This window comes from Acipenser ruthenus, chromosome 51, assembly GCF_902713425.1.
Source record: "Acipenser ruthenus chromosome 51, fAciRut3.2 maternal haplotype, whole genome shotgun sequence".
Classification (NCBI taxonomy): domain Eukaryota; kingdom Metazoa; phylum Chordata; class Actinopteri; order Acipenseriformes; family Acipenseridae; genus Acipenser; species Acipenser ruthenus.
Genome location: NC_081239.1, coordinates 7,988,251 through 8,012,453, shown reverse-complemented (window position 1 = coordinate 8,012,453; position 24,203 = coordinate 7,988,251). Strand labels below are relative to the sequence as shown.

Sequence of the window (24,203 nt, the reverse complement as noted above, 5' to 3'; positions counted from 1 at the left end):
ACTCCAGGGCTTACATCATGATACACTAGCAAAGGAATTCCATTTCTCATTTCATGAAGACTGAGCCCACACTCCAGGACTTACATCATGAGACACTAGCAAAGGAATTCCATTTCTCATTTCATGAGGACTGAGCCCACACTCCAGGGCTTACATCATGATACACTAGCAAAGGAATTCCATGATACAGAGGGAATCCCATTTCTCATTTCATGAAGACTGAGCCCACACTCCAGGGCTTACATCATGATACACTAGCAAAGGAATTCCATTTCTCATTTCATGAAGACTGAGCCCACACTCCAGGGCTTACATCATGAGACACTAGCAAAGGAATCCCATTTCTCATTTCATGAAGACTGAGCCCACACTCCAGGGCTTACATCATGAGACACTAGCAAAGGAATTCCTTTTCTCATTTCATGAAGACTGAGCCCACACTCCAGGGCTTACATCATGAGACACTAGCAAAGGAATTCCATTTCTCATTTCATGAAGACTGAGCCCACACTCCAGGGCTTACATCATGATACACTAGCAAAGGAATCACATTTCTCATTTCATGAAGACTGAGCCCACACTCCAGGGCTTACATCATGAGACACTAGCAAAGGAATTCCATTTCTCATTTAATGAAGACTGAGCCCACACTCCAGGGCTTACATCATGAGACACTAGCAAAGGAATTCCATGATACAGAGGGAATCCCATTTCTCATTTCATGAAGACTGAGCACACACTCCAGGGTTATATCATGACACACTAGCAAAGGAATTCCATTTCTCATTTCATGAAGACTGAGCCCACACTCCAGGGCTTACATCATGATACACTAGCAAAGGAATTCCATTTCTCATTTCATGAAGACTGAGCCCACACTCCAGGGCTTACATCATGAGACACTAGCAAAGGAATTCCATTTCTCATTTCATGAAGACTGAGCCCACACTCCAGGGCTTACATCATGATACACTAGCAAAGGAATTCCATTTCTCATTTCATGAAGACTGAGCCCACACTCCAGGGCTTACATCATGATACACTAGCAAAGGAATTCCATGACACAGAGGTAATCCCATTTCTCATTTCACAAAGCCTCTAAGAACAATTCTATAATTGAGAGTTTAGAGTTTTATCTAGATTGATTAGTTCTCTTATAAAACCTATTTGATGTTTTACACGATTGAGGATTTACTATGAACCCACATACACACTCTAGACACAAGGAATGTTTCATCAATAGTAGTATTGTATTCAGAGCACAAATATTAAACAGAAATCACAAAAGTCATTAAGTCAATCTCTTGGTTTTCTAAGCATAACAGTCATAAAGTCAAAGCTCTCAGCCTGCGTTAAAGCAGCTAGCAGGGCCAGTGAAATATGACACTGCTTACACTCACACACACACATACAGCCTAAACTGAAATGGGTCAGACAATCTTACAATAGATCACACTAAAGCTTACTAATAGTAAATTGTTTAACGATATAGCAAGATTACTTTAAAATACATTCTTCATCCAACTATGAGATAGATTACTTATAGTTACTTAATCAAGTTTCACTAAAACGTTATTTCACACACAAGGTGTGCAAACTAAACAATTAACATTTCAATTGTACGTGATAGTGTTACAATTAATTAATTTAGTTTCATGAGAGGAAAACGCAACTGGAACTATACTGGCTTACAGCAAACTCAGTCTCTCTGCATTTGCTCGTTTACTAGCTTGCCTTCCCTTTTTGGGTCGTGTTCTCAGTCACAGTCCTGGAGTTGCAGCTTGGCATAACAGAGTGACAGCAATTAGTTTAGCAATCAAAGTGGAGCACAACATGTTTAGTTTTGCTTGAATATTTATAGCATTTCTCTATGCTAGGTTGCTATCTGCATTGGTCATTTGTTCATCTTGCACCTTAAAACTCAGTCCTTTGATGTTTAATGTCCTTTTCCGCTAGGACATCGATGCTTTATGTCTTCCTCGCGTCAAACCGCTTCTTGTTGCCGCTGTGAATTATCTGTACAGAATTCAACTGTCCTTTTAGCCTAATCCAGTCCAGATGCCACCCAGTCCTGCTCACCTAGTTCAGGGGTCACACAGTTCAGTGTGTCTGCAGGAAAGGAGCCCTTTTTCTTCAAGACACAGAGATTGCATTAATCTGTCCAGTTACATTTATAATACACTTTCATGTATTAATATCATCTTCAGGGAATATTCACCACAAACAGCAGCATCTTCCCCTTTTTCAATGTCTCTCTTGGGTTTGTTCAGTTCCACTGCAGATCTGTATCTCAGGAATCATTAACAGTTTAAACAATGACAAACCTTTTACACACAGAGGTAATGGAAACATAATAATGTGCCCTTTATACACACAGATACTGGAAAACATACAGGAACTCAAACTCAACGTCAATGAAATCCTTTATAAATAACTAAGCCTGCCTTTGGATGTACTGCATTGTCACTCTAATGATATCATACTGATACAAAATACAAGCAAACAAGCCATATTTTGCCCAAAAGGAATAAACAGCTAATGGTGATTCCACAAAAGCACCAGCTATCTTTCTGTCAAACAGTCTGAGGCAACTTCACTCTGCAGATTGTTTATATCAATTATTCATAAACTGTATAACTATGAATGTAGTAATGATGGTAATGTTGTAGCATGTATGTATTGCAGATTTGAGTAAATGCAACTTTTATGACTCTTTTACTTGCAAACCTTTCATGCTTTACAGTATATTTATACAGCTCTGATATTGTGGGTCTGTCATAATTGCACACACAGCAATTTACACAATAAAAATGATAGGAATTGTATTTCAATCCCACTGCATTGAAGCAGGGCTCCAGTATACAACAAGCTTGGAGGTTCTCAGTACTTAAAGGGTGCATAAGGACCTTTTTATTTGATTGTGTCGCATGTTCCCATGTGTCTACAACTGCTTACAGAAGGTGTGCATATTGTTTAATTTGTTGTTTTATTTTTATATTTTGTCCACTTTTTTAAACTTTTAAATTGCATTCACTGCCTCAAGGACCTCTCAGAACTACATTTCCCATCATCCTCCTGCTCACTGGTAAATTCATCTCAGTTACATATGTGAGCAGGAGGAGGATGATGGGAAATGTAGTTCTGAGAGGTCCATGTAGGTACATGGGAAGCCATCTTGAGGCAGGGAATGCAATTTAAAAGTTTAAAAAAGTGGTCAAAATGTATAAAAAAATGAAAACAATAAACACCTTACGTAAACACATGGGAACATGTAACACAATAAAATAAAAGGTCTGTATGTGCCCTTTAAACACTCAAAGCAGTCAAGTTCATTCAAACCCAAAACAGCACTTGCTCCAGTGCAAAGTTTGCACCACGTGAAATAAAAAAAAAAGAAAAAAAGGTTGTTTCAGCTTGTGCTTGCACTGGTGCAATAGCTTACAGGCCATTCTAGTAATATGAAGGGCACACTGCTGCCACACCCATGAAGAGATTTTTAGTTTTAGTTTCTTATAAATAATTCACTTCTGTTCTCACCGACACTGGTACAGTAATGGTATTTTAAAAATATGATGTGTTATCGGCAACGTTGTTTAATGTGTTCACAGAAACAAGCTTGGCATAAATCCTCACAGCATGATAAGTGAGATTAATTTCCAATGCAGTTCATTCTGAAAGAATGGGTCTGTCTCCTTCAGTTTGACACGCTCCTCTTCTCTGTGTCTCTGGATTCAGGCTGGCTCACTCCTGGGGACCCCCTTCATTTACTGCAGGGTGAGAGAGAGAGACAAGGAATCAGACAGCTCTCCACACACTCAAGCAAGCAGGGTGGAGAGGTGAGGGACTGGGAGAGGAGGGAGGCTGGATCCAGTGTGAATTCGCTGGTGTGTTTTTAGTGTTCCTGACTGCCTAAAGCTCTCCCCACATTCAAGACAGTGATACGGCTTCTCTCCAGTGTGACTGCGCTGGTGTGTTTTTAGTGTTCCTGACTGCCTAAAGCTCTCCCCACATTCAACACAATGATACGGCTTCTCTCCAGTGTGACTGCGCTGGTGTGTTTTTAGTGTTCCTGACTGCCTAAAGCTCTCCCCACATTCAACACAATGATACGGCTTCTCTCCAGTGTGAATGCGCTGGTGTTCTTTTAGTGTTCCTGACTGCCTAAAGCTCTCCCCACATTCAACACAGTGATACGGCTTCTCTCCAGTGTGACTGCGCTGGTGTTTATTTAGGTTTCCTGACTCACTGAAGCTCTCTCCACATTCAACACAGTGATACGGCTTCTCTCCAGTGTGAATTCGCTGGTGTTTTTTTAATTTTTCTTTGTCAGTGAAGCTCTTTCCACATTCAATACATTGATATGGCTTCTCTCCAGTGTGAATGCGCTGGTGTATTTTTAGTTTTCCTGACACATTGAAGCTCTTCCCACAGTCAGTACAGTGGTGTGGCTTCTCTCCGGTGTGAATTCTCTGATGTTTTTCTAGTTTTCCTTTGTTAGTGAAGCTCTCTCCACATTCAATACATTGATATGGCTTCTCTCTAGTGTGAAGTCGCTGGTGTGTTTTTAGGTTTCCTGACGCATTGAAGCACTTCCCACATTCAGTACATTGATACGGCTTCTCTCCAGTGTGAATTCGCTGGTGTTTGTTTAGTGTTCCTTTGTCAATGAAGCGCTTTCCACATTCAGTACATTGATACGGCTTCTCTCTAGTGTGAAGTCGCTGGTGTGTTTTTAGGTTTCCTGACGCATTGAAGCACTTCCCACATTCAGTACATTGATACGGCTTCTCTCCAGTGTGAATTCGCTGGTGTTTGTTTAGTGTTCCTTTCTCAGTGAAGCGCTTTCCACATTCAGTACATTGATACGGCTTCTCTCTAGTGTGAAATCGATGGTGTCTTTTTAGGCTTCCTAACACAGTGAAACTCTTCCCACATTCAATACACTGATACAGCTTCTCTCCAGTGTGAATTAGCTGGTGTTTGTTTCGAGTTCCTTTGTCAGTGAAGCGCTTTCCACATTCAGTACATTGATACGGCTTCTCTCCAGTGTGAATTCGCTGGTGTTTTTTTAGGTTTCCTGACGCACTAAAGCTCTTCCCACATTCAGTACATTGATACGGCTTCTCTCCAGTGTGAATTCGCTGGTGTTTGTTTAGTTTTCCTTTCTCAGTGAAGCTTTTCCCACATTCAGTACATTGATATGGCTTCTCTCCAGTGTGAAGTCGCTGGTGTCTTTTTAGGCTTCCTGACGCATTGAAGCACTTCCCACATACAGTACATTGATACGGCTTCTCTCCAGTGTGAAGTCGCTGGTGTCTTTTTAGGACTGCTAACTCACGGAAGCTCTTTCCACATTCAGTACAGTGGTGCGGCTTCTCTCCAGTGTGACTCTGCTGGTGTGTTTTTAGGCTTCCTGGCTTGCTGAAGCTCTGCCCACATTTATTACACTGATGTAATATCTTTGGCCAGGATATATTTTCTGTATCCTTAAACAAGTCAACAGATTCCCCTTCAATGTGGACAGGCTCCAGTTCAGTCTCTTCTTTAATGTGGACAGGCTCCAGTTCAGTCTCTTCTTTAATGTGGACAGGCTCCAGTTCAGCCTCTTCTTTAATGTGGACAGGCTCCAGTTCAGTCTCCTCTTTCATGTGCACAGGCTCCAGTTCAGTCTCTTCTTTAATGTGGACAGGCTCCAGTTCAGCCTCTTCCTCTTTAATGTGGACAGGCTCCAGTTCAGTCTCTTCTTCTTTAATGTGGACAGGCTCCAGTTCAGTCTCCTCTTTCATGTGCACAGGCTCCAGTTCAGTCTCTTCTTTAATGTGGACAGGCTCCAGTTCAGTCTCTTCCTCTTTAATGTGGACAGGCTCCAGTTCAGTCTCTTCTTCTTTAATGTGGACAGGCTCCAGTTCAGTCTCTTCTTCTTTAATGTGGACAGGCTCCAGTTCAGTCTCTTCTTTAATGTGGACAGGCTCCAGTTCAGTCTCTTCTTTAATGTGGACAGGCCCCAGTTCAGTCTCTTCTTTAATGTGGACAGACTCCAGTTCAGTCTCTTCTTTCATGTGGACAGGCTCCAGTTCAGTCTCTTCTTTCATGTGGACAGGCTCCAGTTCAGTCTCTTCTTTCATGTGGACAGGCTGCAGTTCAGGCATCTCCTGTTTAATGCAGATAGGTACCAACTCCATCTTTGTTCCTTGGCTTTCACCAGGATAAGGCAGTCCTGAAAGCAGAAAATGAAATGAAGTATTACGATCTGTTCTCTATCGGTGTGTTTACACTTACAGCTCGGACCTGAACTGACTCAGGGTCTGTGAATGTGTGGGTTGTAGTGAGTAGTGAAAGGGTGATGCAGGTGCTCCAGACAAGGACAAACCCAAAGTTCACGGTTCAAGTTCCTTTTTATTTCTTGAACAAAAATTAAATAATAAAGCTGGCTCTACCCAGCAATGGGTATTGCCAGCATCAAAACAAGGGGTTGCAGTCCCTTAATAATAATCACAAAAACCACAAACACAACACAAACACAGTCACGTCTCTGGACAGTGCGTGCTCGTAGTGCAGGTGCGGTGCTGGAAACAGCGATGCTTGATTAAGTGCAGGTGCGGTGAAGTCCGGGTGAATCGCTGGGCCCAGACTGCAGCTCCCAGATTTGCAGTCCATTTATTAAGTGCGTGTCAGGCACGTCAGGTCCAATTTATTTTCACATGCACAGTTAATTTTAGACGTGCTGTTTAAAAATATTTTTTTTCCCCAGTCAAACGGGTTTAAAAGGCCCTGCATATCAACAAAGCACTCATTAGGCATCTCCAGCCCCGCCCCACCCTTTCGTTTGCTATAGCTTTCACATATGCTAATAAATAAATAAATAAATAATAATAATAATAATAATAATAATAATAATAATAATAGTACATACCGATCAATCATCTCCTGATCACTCATTTTATCACCAAACTCCTCAATAACGTGATCCAAGTCATTATTTTATTACTATAACATCTCAAAAAAGCTCTGCAAATGTCCGTAATATTCTCTGTGCGCTGATACAGTATCAGTCAGCTTGTTTCCTTATGATTGCCCCTATCCGATGCCAGGGGCAAGTATGACTATTCATGAGATACGTCCTTTTTTTTATTTTTATCGGCTTGTCTCGGCTCCTGTCGCTCCCACTCGGCCATTGAATGGTTTTCTCGGCTTTTTCCGGAGAAAAAACGACTAGAAACCCGTTATTTGTGTTTTTTTGATGATGTCGGACAGGGTCCGACATTGGACCGGATAGGAATAATTGCAATGTCCGACCAGGTCCGACATAGGACCGCAAAGGGTTAATTATTCTGAGAATGATAAGAGACACACGGTTGCAAAACAAACACAAAGCACTTAACCCTCGCTCCAAACAGTCCTCGTTTCCTCCCATCAACCACAACAAAGGAACCGATTATGACATCACATCCCCCTAAGGTACCCTCAGCCCCGCCCCCTCCGATAGCTAGTTCAATCACGTCTCTTCCAATTCATGAATGAAACTTTGCTTACCGTACTAGGGCGGGGACTCCTGGTACCGTGACGCCATCCCTTTCCTGAATGGCCGGCTTCCGACTGCCCCCGGAATGAACTGCCGAAACATTCAGTACGGGGCACGCAATTCCTGCTGTACAGTGCTCTCACAGGTCGAGAGGGAGATTGTTGATTCAGATTCATTCGTGCTTTGTCACAGGGTCTATCAGATTAAGATTCCTATCATTTGAGCCCCTGTTTACACTTGAGCACAGACCTAGGCTGGCTTTGGCCCCGTATGCGCGCACATAGCCCCTGAACTGCAGTGCGTGCCCGATGACATCATATCAACCACCCCTTGTGTGAAGACATTTCCCCTCCCAGAACACAGAGGCGGAAGTGTTTAAATCAACAGCAAGCCTGTCATTTGTGTGTTTCTACTCCAAGGTGGTCATTCCGTGCCAATTAAGATTTCATTCTGTCATCAGAAATGGAGCGGAGCATTGAGAACATGCAAATCAGATGTTTCAAGAAACAGGTGTTATTGTCTTCATTTACACATCTGTCTGACAACTCGTCTCACATGGAAATGTAAACAGTAACTCCCATGTATTTTCTTACCCATGACAAGTATTCCAAGGACACAGAGAAAGCAGGCAGGTGGCAGAGCGTTCAGCTTCAGAGCCCCACAGGTGTGGAATGATCTGCCTCGATTTGGAAGGGAGGCACCATCTCCTGCTGCTTTTAACCCTTCCGCTCCGGTGAACATTCTACCTGTTTGAGGTCTGACTGACAGAACGTGACTTTCGACTTGTGTATCAGGATCATTTTACACCAAATTGTTTGATGGCTGCGTAATGTGAAGAAGTTCAACATCAGACAGATCTGACAACTCATCAACACTTTCTGTAATAAAAATTAAAGTTTTCTTTTGGGTCAGTGTGACAGAAACACAGTGATTCTTGGTGGTAAATCTCCCTCTTGACCTGTCAGTGCGATAAGTAGCGAGAACAGAGTTGTACCTTGGACGGGCTGGCCCGACAGTTCTTTCCCAGGGTTCAAGGGCCAGCTAGAAAGGGGGTGGAACTCCGGTTAATTAACTCATTGACCTGGAAGGGAAAAGACGTGGCAGTCGCAGATTGGAGGGGCAGCTGCACTCGTTTACCAAGGGGTCATGTGTGACGGCATGAATGGGGACGGAGAATCGCAATCTGTTCCTTTGCTTTGGTTACGAGAAAATAACCTGGAAGGACCTGTGCAGTATCGTGATAACTTATCGTGAGTGTTTTATTTTGCCTATAATTGTTGGTTGTTGTATTAATAGATGACTAACACATTCCAGAGCTGTTGCCAAGGGCCAGCACAAAACCTGGAACAGCACGGCACTATTGTCACTGATAAATCTGTACAACCCACCACGAGCACTACAGCACGCACCCAGGACTGGTGACCGTGTATTTATATTGTAGGAGGGATACGTGTGTGTTTTATTTGAGACTGCAAACCCGTTATTATTTACCCCGTGCTCTACACATTGCTGTGTATTGCCAGGGATCATTATTTGGTCACCAGACCTGGATTGTTAAAAATAAATGACTTCCAACTGGATTACAAATCTCTGTCTGATAATTACACACCTCATCACTCCTGCACCTGTACACTGCAAACCACTTTGCCACAGTCGGTAAGCATTCCTGGTACTGTAAAGAAATTTAATCTGCTCTCTAGTAATGCTGCACTTTAAAATCATGGTATATACCAGTCGTCTAAACCGAAACCTAAGATACTGAAATGCTGCACCTCATAATAAAATGTATTTCTCTTGGGCTGGGGCTTCAGTGAAATGCATTTTGATTGGACGGTCATCTGTGATGTTTATCCTATGAATATTTTGTTTTCTGGTAAGCTTGTACTGTGATCGCCAAATCTCCAAACAGAGAAAAAAATAAATAAACAAACTCATCTAGCTTTCTGTCCAACTGCTTTTGTTTTGAAAGTATATAAAACCATCCCTGATTGGTTGTTGGAGCCTTTGGAGTTGTCAGTCATTTGGTAAGCAACCAATGGTTGTTTAAAACGCCTTAAAATGAGCATCTACCGTCACCATGACATCATCGTTCACATATGAATGATTTATAGCAGCTGTTTTTTGGGACAAGTTAGGAGAGAATAGTCAGATAGTTTTCCAAATGGTTTCATGTGGGTACATCCGGCATTAACATTTTTGAAAATCCAGTATTGCACCGAATATAGCCTTGCAGCCAAATAATATTTCTCAAGAACAGGCAAGGATAGCCCTCCTAGTTTAGAGAGCGAGAGTCTCCTTTTCTTTATTCTGGGCTGGGAACCCTCCAGAGAAAACCTACCCCGCAGACAGATTGACAGCATTTTCCAGTTTAGCATTTCTATTATTAATTCTAATTATCATCCTGATTATTGGTAGCCTAAAACTTAGTTCCAATCTTCACATAATAAAATGATTTACATGCAAATAAACATTTTCCCATCCAACTAACAGTATGATTTTTCAAGCAGGTAGGTCATTTATTTACAAGTTCCCTAACAATCCAATTATTATATAATGATGTAAGTGCTGTCAGCTGCTTTTGTACATGTCAAACTACTGAAACTTACAGAAATATCATTAAAATAGCACTTTCACCATTTGCAGGAAATGAAATCACCGAGCAAATTTTCAGAAACTCGCTCATATCACTAACAATCTTATATGAGACATTATTCTTGAAATGTTTCTTTGTAATGGCTTATCCCACAAGGTTGAGATTAAATGTTGGGGCCATTTACAAAAAATGCATATTAAATACAGAACAGTAAAACATTGCAATACAACCGCCTATTATAATCCTGTTGAGTGCTTGAAACACTGATGAAAGTCATTCTACACATCATATATTATTATTATTATTATTATTATTATTATTATTACTACTACTACTATTATTATTATTATTATTATTATTATTATTATTATTATTATTATTATTATTATTAATTCTAAGCTCTCTGCATAAATCAGTGACCATCAGGACAAAGCTAAACGAAAGCCAGAGAGTGTTTCACTTTACAACACAACGGAGTATGGTGTGGATGTACTTGATCAAATAGCACGGCAGTATTCTATCAAAGGTGGTTCTCGCAGGTGGCCTGTGGCTGTTTTTTTTATGTTTTGGACCTGGCTTTTGTTTTGTACAAGGAGTGCACCGGGAACACAATCTCCCGGAGGAACTTCATTCTGCAGCTAGCCCTGGAGCTGCAGCAGAAACATTTTGATCAGAGAAGTGCAATCCGGCTTGCAAATGCCCCTCAACCTTCAGCCAGCGCTGCACCCACTGGCACACGAAGGAAAAGACAAGGCCAGGCTGCTAAATGCAACAGAAACAAAACACTGGAAGCCTGCGCCCGTTGTGAACAGGCAGTCTGTGGCACATGCACTGGTAACGTTGAAAAGTGTGTTTTCTGTGTGGATTGTACTAATTAGACAGCTGTAATAGATGTGCCTTTGAACTCTGTTTCCCTCAAAGCGCATTCATGTCGCTTGTTATGTTATATTTTTGTTTTATTTTTAGAACTAGTTATTTATTTTTTATAATTTTGTATGTGCATACAACTTTCTACACCTGTTTACACAGTAGTTTATTGTGTAATGTGTATTACAGTTTTCATATTTATGTATATGTGATATACAGTGTTTTTGCTGTGCAAATGTTATATATGGTGTTCATAAATAAAAAATATGAAGTTGTATCCGATTGTTTTTCATTTTCATATCGAAGCTGTTTTAAAATAGACGCCAAATGAACCTTTCGGCGGTTCAAGTGTTAATCTGAAAATGCACAAAACTCAAAACTGACTTGTTTCACATAACTTTGTTAATTCATTGCCACATCTGTTTATAGTTATTTTCTGCATTCAAGACTGAAATGATTGCAGATGTGTTATTTTAAATAGGAGATTGTGAACAAGATGGCTTGCAGTGCATGACTTCAGACCAGAAACACAAAACCAAAACAAACAGGTACTGGCGGGGCAACACTGAAACGCTACGGCATTCAGTTCATTTATTAAACAATAGTAAATAAAAGACTTAAACAAACACAAAACAAAAGGAACCAAACACGTATCGTGCTGGTTTTCAGCCAGCACGTATTTTATATTCTGGCCGAGGGGTTAACTAGCTGTTAATTAATTATTACCCCTCGGCCAAAGTCTGCACGAGTTTAATAAGGATGCGTGACTGTCAGCTAGTTAAATAATCAGTAGCTGATCAGTCACGCATCCTCACGAGGTTTTTAAAATACAAAATACAAAACAATAACAAATAATGGCAGCGGCATTTCATCCGCACCGCAAACAAGAATACAAATAATAATATAACCAAAGAGCACTCATCTCTATTAATAATACAAATAATAATAATAATATAACCAAAGAGCACTCATCTCTATTAATAATACAAATAATAATAATATAAACAAAGGGCACTCATCTCTATTAATAATACAAATAATAATAATATAAACAAAGGGCACTCATCTCTATTAATAATACAAATAATAATAATATAACCAAAGAGCACTCATCTCTATTAATAATACAAATAATAATAATAATAATATAACCAAAGGGCACTCATCTCTATTAATAATACAAATAATAATAATATAAACAAAAGGCACTCATCTCTATTAATAATACAAATAATAATAATATAAACAAAGGGCACTCATCTCTATTAATAATACAAATAATAATAATATAACCAAAGGACACTCATCTCTATTAATAATACAAATAATAATAATAATATAACCAAAGGACACTCATCTCTATTAATAATACAAATAGTAATAATAATATAACCAAAGGACACTCATCTCTATTAATAATACAAATAATAATAATATAAACAAAGGGCACTCATCTCTATTAATAATACAAATAATAATAATATAACCAAAGGACACTCATCTCTATTAATAATACAAATAATAATAATAATATAACCAAAGGGCACTCATCTCTATTAATAATACAAATAATAATAATATAACCAAAGGACACTCATCTCTATTAATAATACAAATAATAATAATAAACAAAGGGAACTCATCTCTATTAATAATACAAATAATAATAATATAACCAAAGAACACTCATCTCTATTAATAATACAAATAATAATAATATAACCAAAGGACACTCATCTCTATTAATAATACAAATAATAATAATATAACCAAAGGGCACTCATCTCTATTAATAATACAAATAATAATAATATAACCAAAGGGCACTCATCTCTATTAATAATACAAATAATAATAATAATATAACCAAAGAGCACTCATCTCTATTAATAATACAAATAATAATAATAATATAAACAAAGAACACTCATCTCTATTAATAATACAAATAATAATAATATAACCAAAGGACACTCATCTCTATTAATAATACAAATAATAATAATATAAACAAAGGGCACTCATCTCTATTAATAATACAAATAATAATAATATAACCAAAGGGCACTCATCTCTATTAATAATACAAATAATAATAATATAACCAAAGGACACTCATCTCTATTAATAATACAAATAATAATAATATAAACAAAGAACACTCATCTCTATTAATAATACAAATAATAATAATATAACCAAAGGACACTCATCTCTATTAATAATACAAATAATAATAATATAAACAAAGAACACTCATCTCTATTAATAATACAAATAATAATAATATAACCAAAGGACACTCATCTCTATTAATAATACAAATAATAATAATATAACCAAAGGGCACTCATCTCTATTAATAATACAAATAATAATAATATAAACAAAGGGCACTCATCTCTATTAATAATACAAATAACAATAATATAACCAAAGGGCACTCATCTCTATTAATAATACAAATAATAATAATATAACCAAAGGGCACTCATCTCTATTAATAATACAAATAATAATAATATAACCAAAGGACACTCATCTCTATTAATAATACAAATAATAATAATATAAACAAAGAACACTCATCTCTATTAATAATACAAATAATAATAATATAACCAAAGGACACTCATCTCTATTAATAATACAAATAATAATAATATAACCAAAGGGCACTCATCTCTATTAATAATACAAATAATAATAATATAAACAAAGGGCACTCATCTCTATTAATAATACAAATAACAATAATATAACCAAAGGGCACTCATCTCTATTAATAATACAAATAATAATAATATAACCAAAGGGCACTCATCTCTATTAATAATACAAATAATAATAATATAACCAAAGGACACTCATCTCTATTAATAATACAAATAATAATAATAATAATATAACCAAAGGGGACTCATCTCTTTTCTTTTTTTCCTCTACAACAAAAAATACTTTATTTGCAGCAGATGTTTTATGGCAAAAAATTCAGAGTATAAAGTAATGTGCTGACAGTCATGAAGTGCTGCAGTAATTCACAGTATAAAGTAATGTAGTGACAGTCATGAAGTGCTGCAGTAATTCAGAGTATAAAGTAATGTGCTGACAGTCATGAAGTGCTGCAGTAATTCAGAGTATAAAGTAATGTGCTGACAGTCATGAAGTGCTGCAGTAATTCAGAGTATAAAGTAATGTGCTGACAGTGATGAAGTGCTGCAGTAATTCAGAATATAAAGTAATGTAGTGACAGTCATGAAGTGCTGCAGTAATTCAGAGTATAAAGTAATGTGCTGACAGTCATGAAGTGCTGCAGTAATTCAGAGTATAACGTAATGTGCTGACAGTCACGAAGTGCTGCAGTAATTCAGAGTATAAAGTAATGTAGTGACAGTCATGAAGTGCTGCAGTAATTCAGAGTATAAAGTAATGTGCTGACAGTCATGAAGTGCTGCAGTAATTCAGAGTATAAAGTAATGTAGTGACAGTCATGAAGTGCTGCAGTAATTCAGAGTATAAAGTAATGAAGTGCTTCAGTAATTCAGAGTATAAAGTAATGTACTGACAGTCATGAAGTGCTGCAGTAATTCAGAGTATAAAGTAATGAAGTGCTTCAGTAATTCAGAGTATAAAGTAATGTACTGACAGTCATGAAGTGCTGCAGTAATTCAGAGTATAAAGTAATGTGCTGACAGTCATGAAGTGCTGCAGTAATTCAGAGTATAAACTAATGTAGTGACAGTCATGAAGTGCTGCAGTAATTCAGAGTATAAAGTAATGTGCTGACAGTCATGAAGTGCTGCAGTAATTCAGAGTATAAAGTAATGTAGTGACAGTCATGAAGTGCTGCAGTAATTCAGAGTATAAAGTAATGTGCTGACAGTCATGAAGTGCTGCAGTAATTCAGAGTATAAAGTAATGTAGTGACAGTCATGAAGTGCTGCAGTAATTCAGAGTATAAAGTAATGTACTGACAGTCATGAAGTGTTGCAGTAATTCAGAGTATAAAGTAATGTGCTGACAGTCATGAAGTGCTGCAGTAATTCAGAGTATAAAGTAATGTGCTGACAGTCATGAAGTGCTGCAGTAATTCAGAGTATAAAGTAATGTAGTGACAGTGATGAAGTGCTGCAGTAATTCAGAGTATAAAGTAATGTGCTGACAGTCATGAAGTGCTGCAGTAATTCAGAGTATAAAGTAATGTACTGACAGTCATGAAGTGTTGCAGTAATTCAGAGTATAAAGTAATGTGCTGACAGTCATGAAGTGCTGCAGTAATTCAGAGTATAAAGTAATGTAGTGACAGTCATGAAGTGCTGCAGTAATTCAGAGTATAAAGTAATGTGCTGACAGTGATGAAGTGCTGCAGTAATTCAGAGTATAAAGTAATGTAGTGACAGTCATGAAGTGCTGCAGTAATTCAGAGTATAAAGTAATGTGCTGACAGTCATGAAGTGCTGCAGTAATTCAGAGTATAAAGTAATGTGCTGACAGTCATGAAGTGCTGCAGTAATTCAGAGTATAAAGTAATGTGCTGACAGTCATGAAGTGCTGCAGTAATTCAGAGTATAAAGTAATGTAGTGACAGTCATGAAGTGCTGCAGTAATTCAGAGTATAAAGTAATGTACTGACAGTCATGAAGTGCTGCAGTAATTCAGAGTATAAAGTAATGTGCTGACAGTCATGAAGTGCTGCAGTAATTCAGAGTATAAAGTAATGTAGTGACAGTCATGAAGTGCTGCAGTAATTCAGAGTATAAAGTAATGTGCTGACAGTCATGAAGTGCTGCAGTAATTCAGAGTATAAAGTAATGTGCTGACAGTCATGAAGTGCTGCAGTAATTCAGAGTATAAAGTAATGTAGTGACAGTCATGAAGTGCTGCAGTAATTCAGAGTATAAAGTAATGTGCTGACAGTCATGAAGTGCTGCAGTAATTCAGAGTATAAAGTAATGTGCTGACAGTCATGAAGTGCTGCAGTAATTCAGAGTATAAAGTAATGTGCTGACAGTCATGAAGTGCTGCAGTAATTCAGAGTATAAAGTAATGTAGTGACAGTCATGAAGTGCTGCAGTAATTCAGAGTATAAAGTAATGTACTGACAGTCATGAAGTGCTGCAGTAATTCAGAGTATAAAGTAATGTGCTGACAGTCATGAAGTGCTGCAGTAATTCAGAGTATAAAGTAATGTAGTGACAGTCATGAAGTGCTGCAGTAATTCAGAGTATAAAGTAATGTGCTGACAGTCATGAAGTGCTGCAGTAATTCAGAGTATAAAGTAATGTGCTGACAGTCATGAAGTGCTGCAGTAATTCAGAGTATAAACTAATGTAGTGACAGTCATGAAGTGCTGCAGTAATTCAGAGTATAAAGTAATGTGCTGACAGTCATGAAGTGCTGCAGTAATTCAGAGTATAAAGTAATGTAGTGACAGTCATGAAGTGCTGCAGTAATTCAGAGTATAAAGTAATGTGCTGACAGTCATGAAGTGCTGCAGTAATTCAGAGTATAAAGTAATGTAGTGACAGTCATGAAGTGCTGCAGTAATTCAGAGTATAAAGTAATGTACTGACAGTCATGAAGTGTTGCAGTAATTCAGAGTATAAAGTAATGTGCTGACAGTCATGAAGTGCTGCAGTAATTCAGAGTATAAAGTAATGTGCTGACAGTCATGAAGTGCTGCAGTAATTCAGAGTATAAAGTAATGTAGTGACAGTGATGAAGTGCTGCAGTAATTCAGAGTATAAAGTAATGTGCTGACAGTCATGAAGTGCTGCAGTAATTCAGAGTATAAAGTAATGTACTGACAGTCATGAAGTGTTGCAGTAATTCAGAGTATAAAGTAATGTGCTGACAGTCATGAAGTGCTGCAGTAATTCAGAGTATAAAGTAATGTAGTGACAGTCATGAAGTGCTGCAGTAATTCAGAGTATAAAGTAATGTGCTGACAGTGATGAAGTGCTGCAGTAATTCAGAGTATAAAGTAATGTAGTGACAGTCATGAAGTGCTGCAGTAATTCAGAGTATAAAGTAATGTGCTGACAGTCATGAAGTGCTGCAGTAATTCAGAGTATAAAGTAATGTGCTGACAGTCATGAAGTGCTGCAGTAATTCAGAGTATAAAGTAATGTGCTGACAGTCATGAAGTGCTGCAGTAATTCAGAGTATAAAGTAATGTAGTGACAGTCATGAAGTGCTGCAGTAATTCAGAGTATAAAGTAATGTACTGACAGTCATGAAGTGCTGCAGTAATTCAGAGTATAAAGTAATGTGCTGACAGTCATGAAGTGCTGCAGTAATTCAGAGTATAAAGTAATGTAGTGACAGTCATGAAGTGCTGCAGTAATTCAGAGTATAAAGTAATGTGCTGACAGTCATGAAGTGCTGCAGTAATTCAGAGTATAAAGTAATGTGCTGACAGTCATGAAGTGCTGCAGTAATTCAGAGTATAAAGTAATGTAGTGACAGTCATGAAGTGCTGCAGTAATTCAGAGTATAAAGTAATGTAGTGACAGTCATGAAGTGCTGCAGTAATTCAGAGTATAAAGTAATGTGCTGACAGTCATGAAGTGCTGCAGTAATTCAGAGTATAAAGTAATGTGCTGACAGTCATGAAGTGCTGCAGTAATTCAGAGTATAAAGTAATGTAGTGACAGTCATGAAGTGCTGCAGTAATTCAGAGTATAAAGTAATGTGCTGACAGTCATGAAGTGCTGCAGTAATTCAGAGTATAAAGTAATGTGCTGACAGTGATGAAGTGCTGCAGTAATTCAGAGTATAAAGTAATGTAGTGACAGTCATGAAGTGCTGCAGTAATTCAGAGTATAAAGTAATGTGCTGACAGTCATGAAGTGCTGCAGTAATTCAGAGTATAAAGTAATGTGCTGACAGTGATGAAGTGCTGCAGTAATTCAGAGTATAAAGTAATGTGCTGACAGTCATGAAGTGCTGCAGTAATTCAGAGTATAAAGTAATGTGCTGACAGTCATGAAGTGCTGCAGTAATTCAGAGTATAAAGTAATGTAGTGACAGTCATGAAGTGCTGCAGTAATTCGGGGTGCACTGATAAAGATTTTCTTGTCTGATGCTGATAGTCGATGGTTCTCTGTCCATATCGACCGATGCCGATAATAATAGACAGTGCATGTAAGCTATTGTAAACTACTAGAACAAGACCCAGGGCCAAATTGAAACTGTTTTACAATTATGAATGTTAAAATGAACAGGTATTGTTTACGTGTTGCATTTACTTCAGAAAATGAATACAAAGAATAACGAAGTATTATACTGTGTGCTGGACAGCAATTTATACATTTGTTTTACAACAGTCACACAAAAATAACATTTTGCATTTGTACTAGTAAAAATATACAAGGTGACATTAATTTGTATAGCCACTTGCTGTCTAGCATTGCGTATCATAACCTCTACCTGTACTGTACAGTAGAAAAGAAACACAGTCTGGCAATGTGAACTACAGCAGCGGCCGTTCCATTCTTATTGTAAGCATACACTGCTTCAAAATGAAGCACAGCTTAAACTGTTCACTTCATCAAAAACAAAAAGATCTCATGAAAATAACCGCTTACAAAATTCAGACAAACTTGAATTAGTTACTGAACAAGACAGCACAGTAATCAATTACAGCTTCAAAAAGCCACAGAATACACCCGCACCCAATGAGATTGAGCAAGATACACAATTACTAATAATAATAATAATAATAATAATAACAATTTTAAACCATCAGTGTTATTTAGGATTCAACCTATTTTTTTTTTTTAAAGCATCAGAATAATATTCTACTCGCAGTCCATCGCTGGATTTAATGCAGCATCAAGTCTGTTCTGCTGCACACAACTCGCTATCCTATTGTTGTCTTCAGATATTAAAAATCCAAACACGGCTCTTTAGAGACTTATTTACTGCAGGGTGATCACACGTTACACAGCACTGGTAAAATGAGTGTCTCAATGTTCTTGCATCATTAGTAAGCATGCCTGAGCAAACATTAAATTCTGTGCTGGATGAAATTCAATCATGTATATGGGTGTACATTACCGGCTAAAATAACACACACTGCAGACAGACGATTGTGTGTGTGTTTATTTCCTCTCATCGGTGCCATGCAGACAGGCTCCCGATTATCAGAGCACCCCTATTATTAAATAAAAACATGTAGAATGGCACAGAAATAAGAAATAAAAGCTTCTTGAAGTGTGTCCTGAATGGTTATAATAACGAGATGCAAAGTGAAACGCAAGTGCTTTGAATGAAGTGACTGAACTAACACGATGAGACTGCAGTTTAAAGGTACGTGTATTTTGTTGATGTTACAGTAAATCAATGAAATGTGCGTGTTTCAGCACATTGCCACCAACTGTCATTTTAACATTTTACTATGGAGGGGCGTTAACATGAACAGATAAATGTAAGACCAGCAGATGACAGAAAACACTTTAATCCACATTAAGATGAGCGACGTGATTGTTTGGTCTTGAGATCTGTTTATATGGTCTCATGACAATGTGCTCTGATGCCCTTCAGTGATTTCAATTAATATTTAGCTTGTGCATGATAAGACATGGGATTACTCTGCAATCTCATCAAGTTTACTACCAGTCACATCCAGAACTGTCACGTCCATGACGCTAATCTGGGCACTTACTATTAGAAAGGGTCAACATGTTTATTCCAGAACATACATTTTAAAAAATTAGCTTTGCAGAGAAAGTCTGAACAAAATATATAATGTAGTATCCAACTTTTATAGAAACTTTACCAAGAAAATGTTATGGCTGTGACATTTGGTTTAATTTAAACACCATTATTTTGAATCACTAAAATATTTTCCTTCATCCCAAGAAAATGTAATATTAGTAACTGGGCAGCAGTGTGGAGTAGTGGTTAGGGCTCTGGACTCTTGACCGGAGGGTCGTGGGTTCAATCCCAGGTGGAGACACTGCTGCTGTACCCTTGAGCAAGGTACTTTACCTAGATTGCTAACCCAGTAAAAACCCAACTGTATAAATGGGTAACTGAATGTAAAAAAATAATGTGATATCTTGTAACAATTGTAAGTCGCCCTGGATAAGGGCGTCTGCTAATAAATAAATAATAATAACTTGGTAACATACCCAGAGTCAAAATGTGACATATTTACAAATGTGTGACTAAAACATGCATCTACCATTGATAGCTACAGTGTATGGAAGCTGGACTTATGAAAATGTTGTTTTTTTAACAGTAATTTTAAATGCCTGTAAAGTAAAGGCACAAAGAGAACAATAATAATACAGCCTGCATTGATAGACACCCTTCAGTACAAATACAGGGAGAGATGCTTTTGATAAATACAACTTTTTTTTTTTCATGGCCGTGGCACTTTTTCATTGTCCTTATAAAGTTTTTACTTATTAAAAACAAGGCTAATTGTTTAGAATGTTACTGCAATTACTGATTTGAGGACAACTGTGTGTACAGCAATAACTTGCATAGTATTGATTTGAGACACCTCTGTGTGCAGAGCAATAACTTGCATAGTATTGATTTGAGGCACCTCTGTGTGCAGAGCAATAACTTGCATAGTATTGATTTAAGACACCTCTGTGTGCAGAGCAATAACTTGCATAGTATTGATCTGAGGCACCTCTGTGTGTACAGCAATAACTTGCATAGTATTGATTTGAGGCACCTCTGTGTGCAGAGCAATAACTTGCATAGTATTGATTTGAGGCACCTCTGTGTGCAGAGCAATAACTTGCATAGTATTGATTTGAGGACACCTCTGTGTGCAGAGCAATAACTTGCACAGTACTGTTCACTTAAGAAACAGTCGGAAATGAGTCATGGAAAAGAGATCTACTGGAAAAATTAATTTAAAAGCAAGTGATCAGCCCTTTTTAATCTGTGAAAATAACAGAGATTAATTGTACTGTAACGCGCATTCTTGTGCTAAACTCTTAGCCTTTCAGACACATTTCTTTCTGTAATATTAAGCAACAATGTCACAATAATAAACAAAGCATTGCACACAATTACAATCCTGCCCAGTAACACAGTGACTGCTCTGACACACTCAGTTACAATGAGACAATATAAACCCAGTATGAAGCGGACTGAAGTTGAATGAATAGAGAGAGAGACACTTACTTCAGGTATTGTCAGTGGGATGTGCAGCACGGCTCTAGTGCTCTAGTCACTCGCTCTGACCGTCTCCTCAGTGTCCTTTCTGCTCTTCAGGTGAGAGCCGTTACCAGCCACTCCAAATCTGAAAATGTGTTGAAATGTTTAGTTTAGTTCAAGGAGAGCGGAGATTTTTTCTTTTACAATTCATATATTATTTGCTTCGGTTCACTTTCACAGATGTATACAGCACTATGAGATTACAGGAATACAGATTAGGTTACTGTGGAAGAGGCCGTTTATTTGGAGGGGGGAGTGGAGGGGGGAGGGGGAAGGGAGAAGGGGGGGGGGCACGATTACAGCACGAGAACTGCAGTGGAAAGAGCGGGAACAAAACTGTCCATCACACAGATGCACGACGGGAATGACAGGACCCGGATCAATACAAGATTAAGCGGGATAGAAAGCCAGTTTCACATGCGTGTTCAGGTAAGTGTAAAACAATGGGATGTGCTCAGGATTCACGCTTTGGAAACCGCTCCTGTTACAATCTTAATGGTACACTTGAACACACACTGCAGTCAGTGAAATAATTATTTTATACCGAAATATATATTTTATCTCTTTTTTTAAAAAAATTCCCGATTGCTAGGCTGTTTCAGGAATACAAAAAAAAATAAAAAATCATGCCAAACATTGCCAGTCCGCCAGACATTATTTACCCGCTAGATGTTTTCATAACGAGTTAAATTTGACACAGCCACGCCGCTTCACAAATACAACACACACACACAAAAACAACGCGCTCCTACCACACTACAACCCGGACCTTTCAAAATAATACAATATAACAGCGCTCTGTAGTTTATAAACACATTGTAGAGCTCCATGCAGACTCTCTCACCTCCTCTCTGCTCTCCCTCAGTGTCTGAACGGATAAAACAACGCGCTCCTACCACACTACAACCCGGACCTTTCAAAATAATACAATATAACAGCGCTCTGTAGTTTATAAACACATTGTAGAGCTCCATGCAGACTCTCTCACCTCCTCTCTGCTCTCCCTCAGTGTCTGAACGGATAAAACAACGCGCTCCTACCACACTACAACCCGGACCTTTCAAAATAATACAATATAACAGCGCTCTGTAGTTTATAAACACATTGTAGAGCTCCATACAGACTCTCTCACCTCCTCTCTGCTCTCCCTCAGTGTCTGAACGGATAAAACAACGCGCTCCTACCACACTACAACCCGGACCTTTCAAAATAATACAATATAACAGCGCTCTGTAGTTTATAAACACATTGTAGAGCTCCATGCAGACTCTCTCACCTCCTCTCTGCTCTCCCTCAGTGTCTGAACGGATAAAACAACGCGCTCCTACCACACTACAACCCGGACCTTTCAAAATAATACAATATAACAGCGCTCTGTAGTTTATAAACACATTGTAGAGCTCCATGCAGACTCTCTCACCTCCTCTCTGCTCTCCCTCAGTGTCTGAACGGATAAAACAACGCGCTCCTACCACACTACAACCCGGACCTTTCAAAATAATACAATATAACAGCGCTCTGTAGTTTATAAACACATTGTAGAGCTCCATGCAGACTCTCTCACCTCCTCTCTGCTCTCCCTCAGTGTCTGAACGGATAAAACAACGCGCTCCTACCACACTACAACCCGGACCTTTCAAAATAATACAATATAACAGCGCTCTGTAGTTTATAAACACATTGTAGAGCTCCATGCAGACTCTCTCACCTCCTCTCTGCTCTCCCTCAGTGTCTGAACGGATAAAACAACGCGCTCCTACCACACTACAACCCGGACCTTTCAAAATAATACAATATAACAGCGCTCTGTAGTTTATAAACACATTGTAGAGCTCCATGCAGACTCTCTCACCTCCTCTCTGCTCTCCCTCAGTGTCTGAACGGGTCTGTCTCCCACAGAACGAGGAATATACCAATCACAAAATACAAACCGATCAGCGCGGTTTAACAATTCATCTAATATGGACCGCAAAGGGAATCGTGATACCGGGGATCCTTTAATAAAAAATGAATATGACTTTCAGTTTTAACATCATAATCGAGCTGTTTGTAGCTCTATATTTTTCCCAGTGAATGCAATTTGTATTCAGGTACCCCCTCCCCCATGCCGGAGTTGGTATAGTCCTTTCTCTATCAGGCTGCAGCAGCGTCGATGCTGCGAGTTTCACGCAGATATATAATCTGTGTTTCGTGTAATTATATTGATATTTCCCGTCCTCTTCTTCCGAATGAGATGTTCAAACACTAACGCGATACCCCTGATAATGTTTTAGAAGTATATCAGGTTAATTCAAGTTGAGCGCCGTTGTCACAAACAGATCCACAATGGCGCAGGCATGCTCGCAGTTTCATAGCTTTCTCTTCGCTAGTCTTGCAGGTTCAGGGCGTGTGAACTTGTTTTTGGTAAATACAGCACAGGGTCGCAGAAAGGTCATTCTTTACGAGTAAACTTCCAGGCAGTAGCCTCTGCTATTTCTACCCCATGCTTTTATTTAGTTTCTCTTAAACTGTATTCTTGTCTCCTATTCTTTATCCAGGACAGTATTCCTCCCTGCTGTCCAGCGGCACAGATTTAGACTCTTCCTCAGACTGCGCTGCGAACTAAACCAGGCAACAGAGCCGCGTCCACAGCAGCAGAAGAGTCACCAGCAATGAGACACGCCAAGGAGTGCGCTGCTCTGTGAGACTCGAGGGGACGCGTTATCAAAGCGCTTCCTCCAGCCTTTAATTAACTGCTATTGATTTAAAAAAGGACAAGACATCATGTTAATGTTACAACATGAAAAACTAAACACACTGAGAGTGCTGAAGAGGGCTTGAAATACAGTGTATTACTCAGCTGTGTGGTTCTAGTTTTGTAAAATGAACAGGTGGTTTACCTCTTTAAAATAAATAGGAGTTAATTAAAGACTGGCGTAAAAGCTTTGAAAAGATGTCCTGAGGTGTCTTATTGTGATTAAAAAGCGTCCCATTCCACAGAGTGGGTGGCGTCAGACCAGATGCAGGAAGTAACAAACAGACAGAGATTTGGGTTTT

At 38.5% G+C, this 24,203-nt stretch overlaps 1 protein-coding gene across 2 annotated transcripts; it reads right to left on the bottom strand.

Annotated features, from left to right (window-relative positions):
• Positions 1 to 23,170, bottom strand: LOC131722733 (gastrula zinc finger protein XlCGF26.1-like). 2 transcript variants are annotated; one of them, XM_059015755.1, is made up of 4 exons: positions 23,020 to 23,165; positions 21,135 to 21,252; positions 4,247 to 6,217; positions 353 to 3,767 (listed from the first exon to the last, which is right to left on the bottom strand). In XM_059015755.1, exons 3-4 carry the CDS (start codon positions 6,180 to 6,182, stop codon positions 3,742 to 3,744), a joined length of 1,962 nt encoding a protein of 653 aa, XP_058871738.1. In that variant the 5' UTR covers positions 6,183 to 6,217; positions 21,135 to 21,252; positions 23,020 to 23,165; the 3' UTR covers positions 353 to 3,741. The 2 variants fall into 2 exon arrangements, with proteins under 2 accessions (XP_058871737.1, XP_058871738.1); XM_059015754.1 differs by having other exon boundaries at positions 1 to 6,217; positions 23,020 to 23,170.
• Positions 23,171 to 24,203: the final 1,033 nt, after the last annotated feature.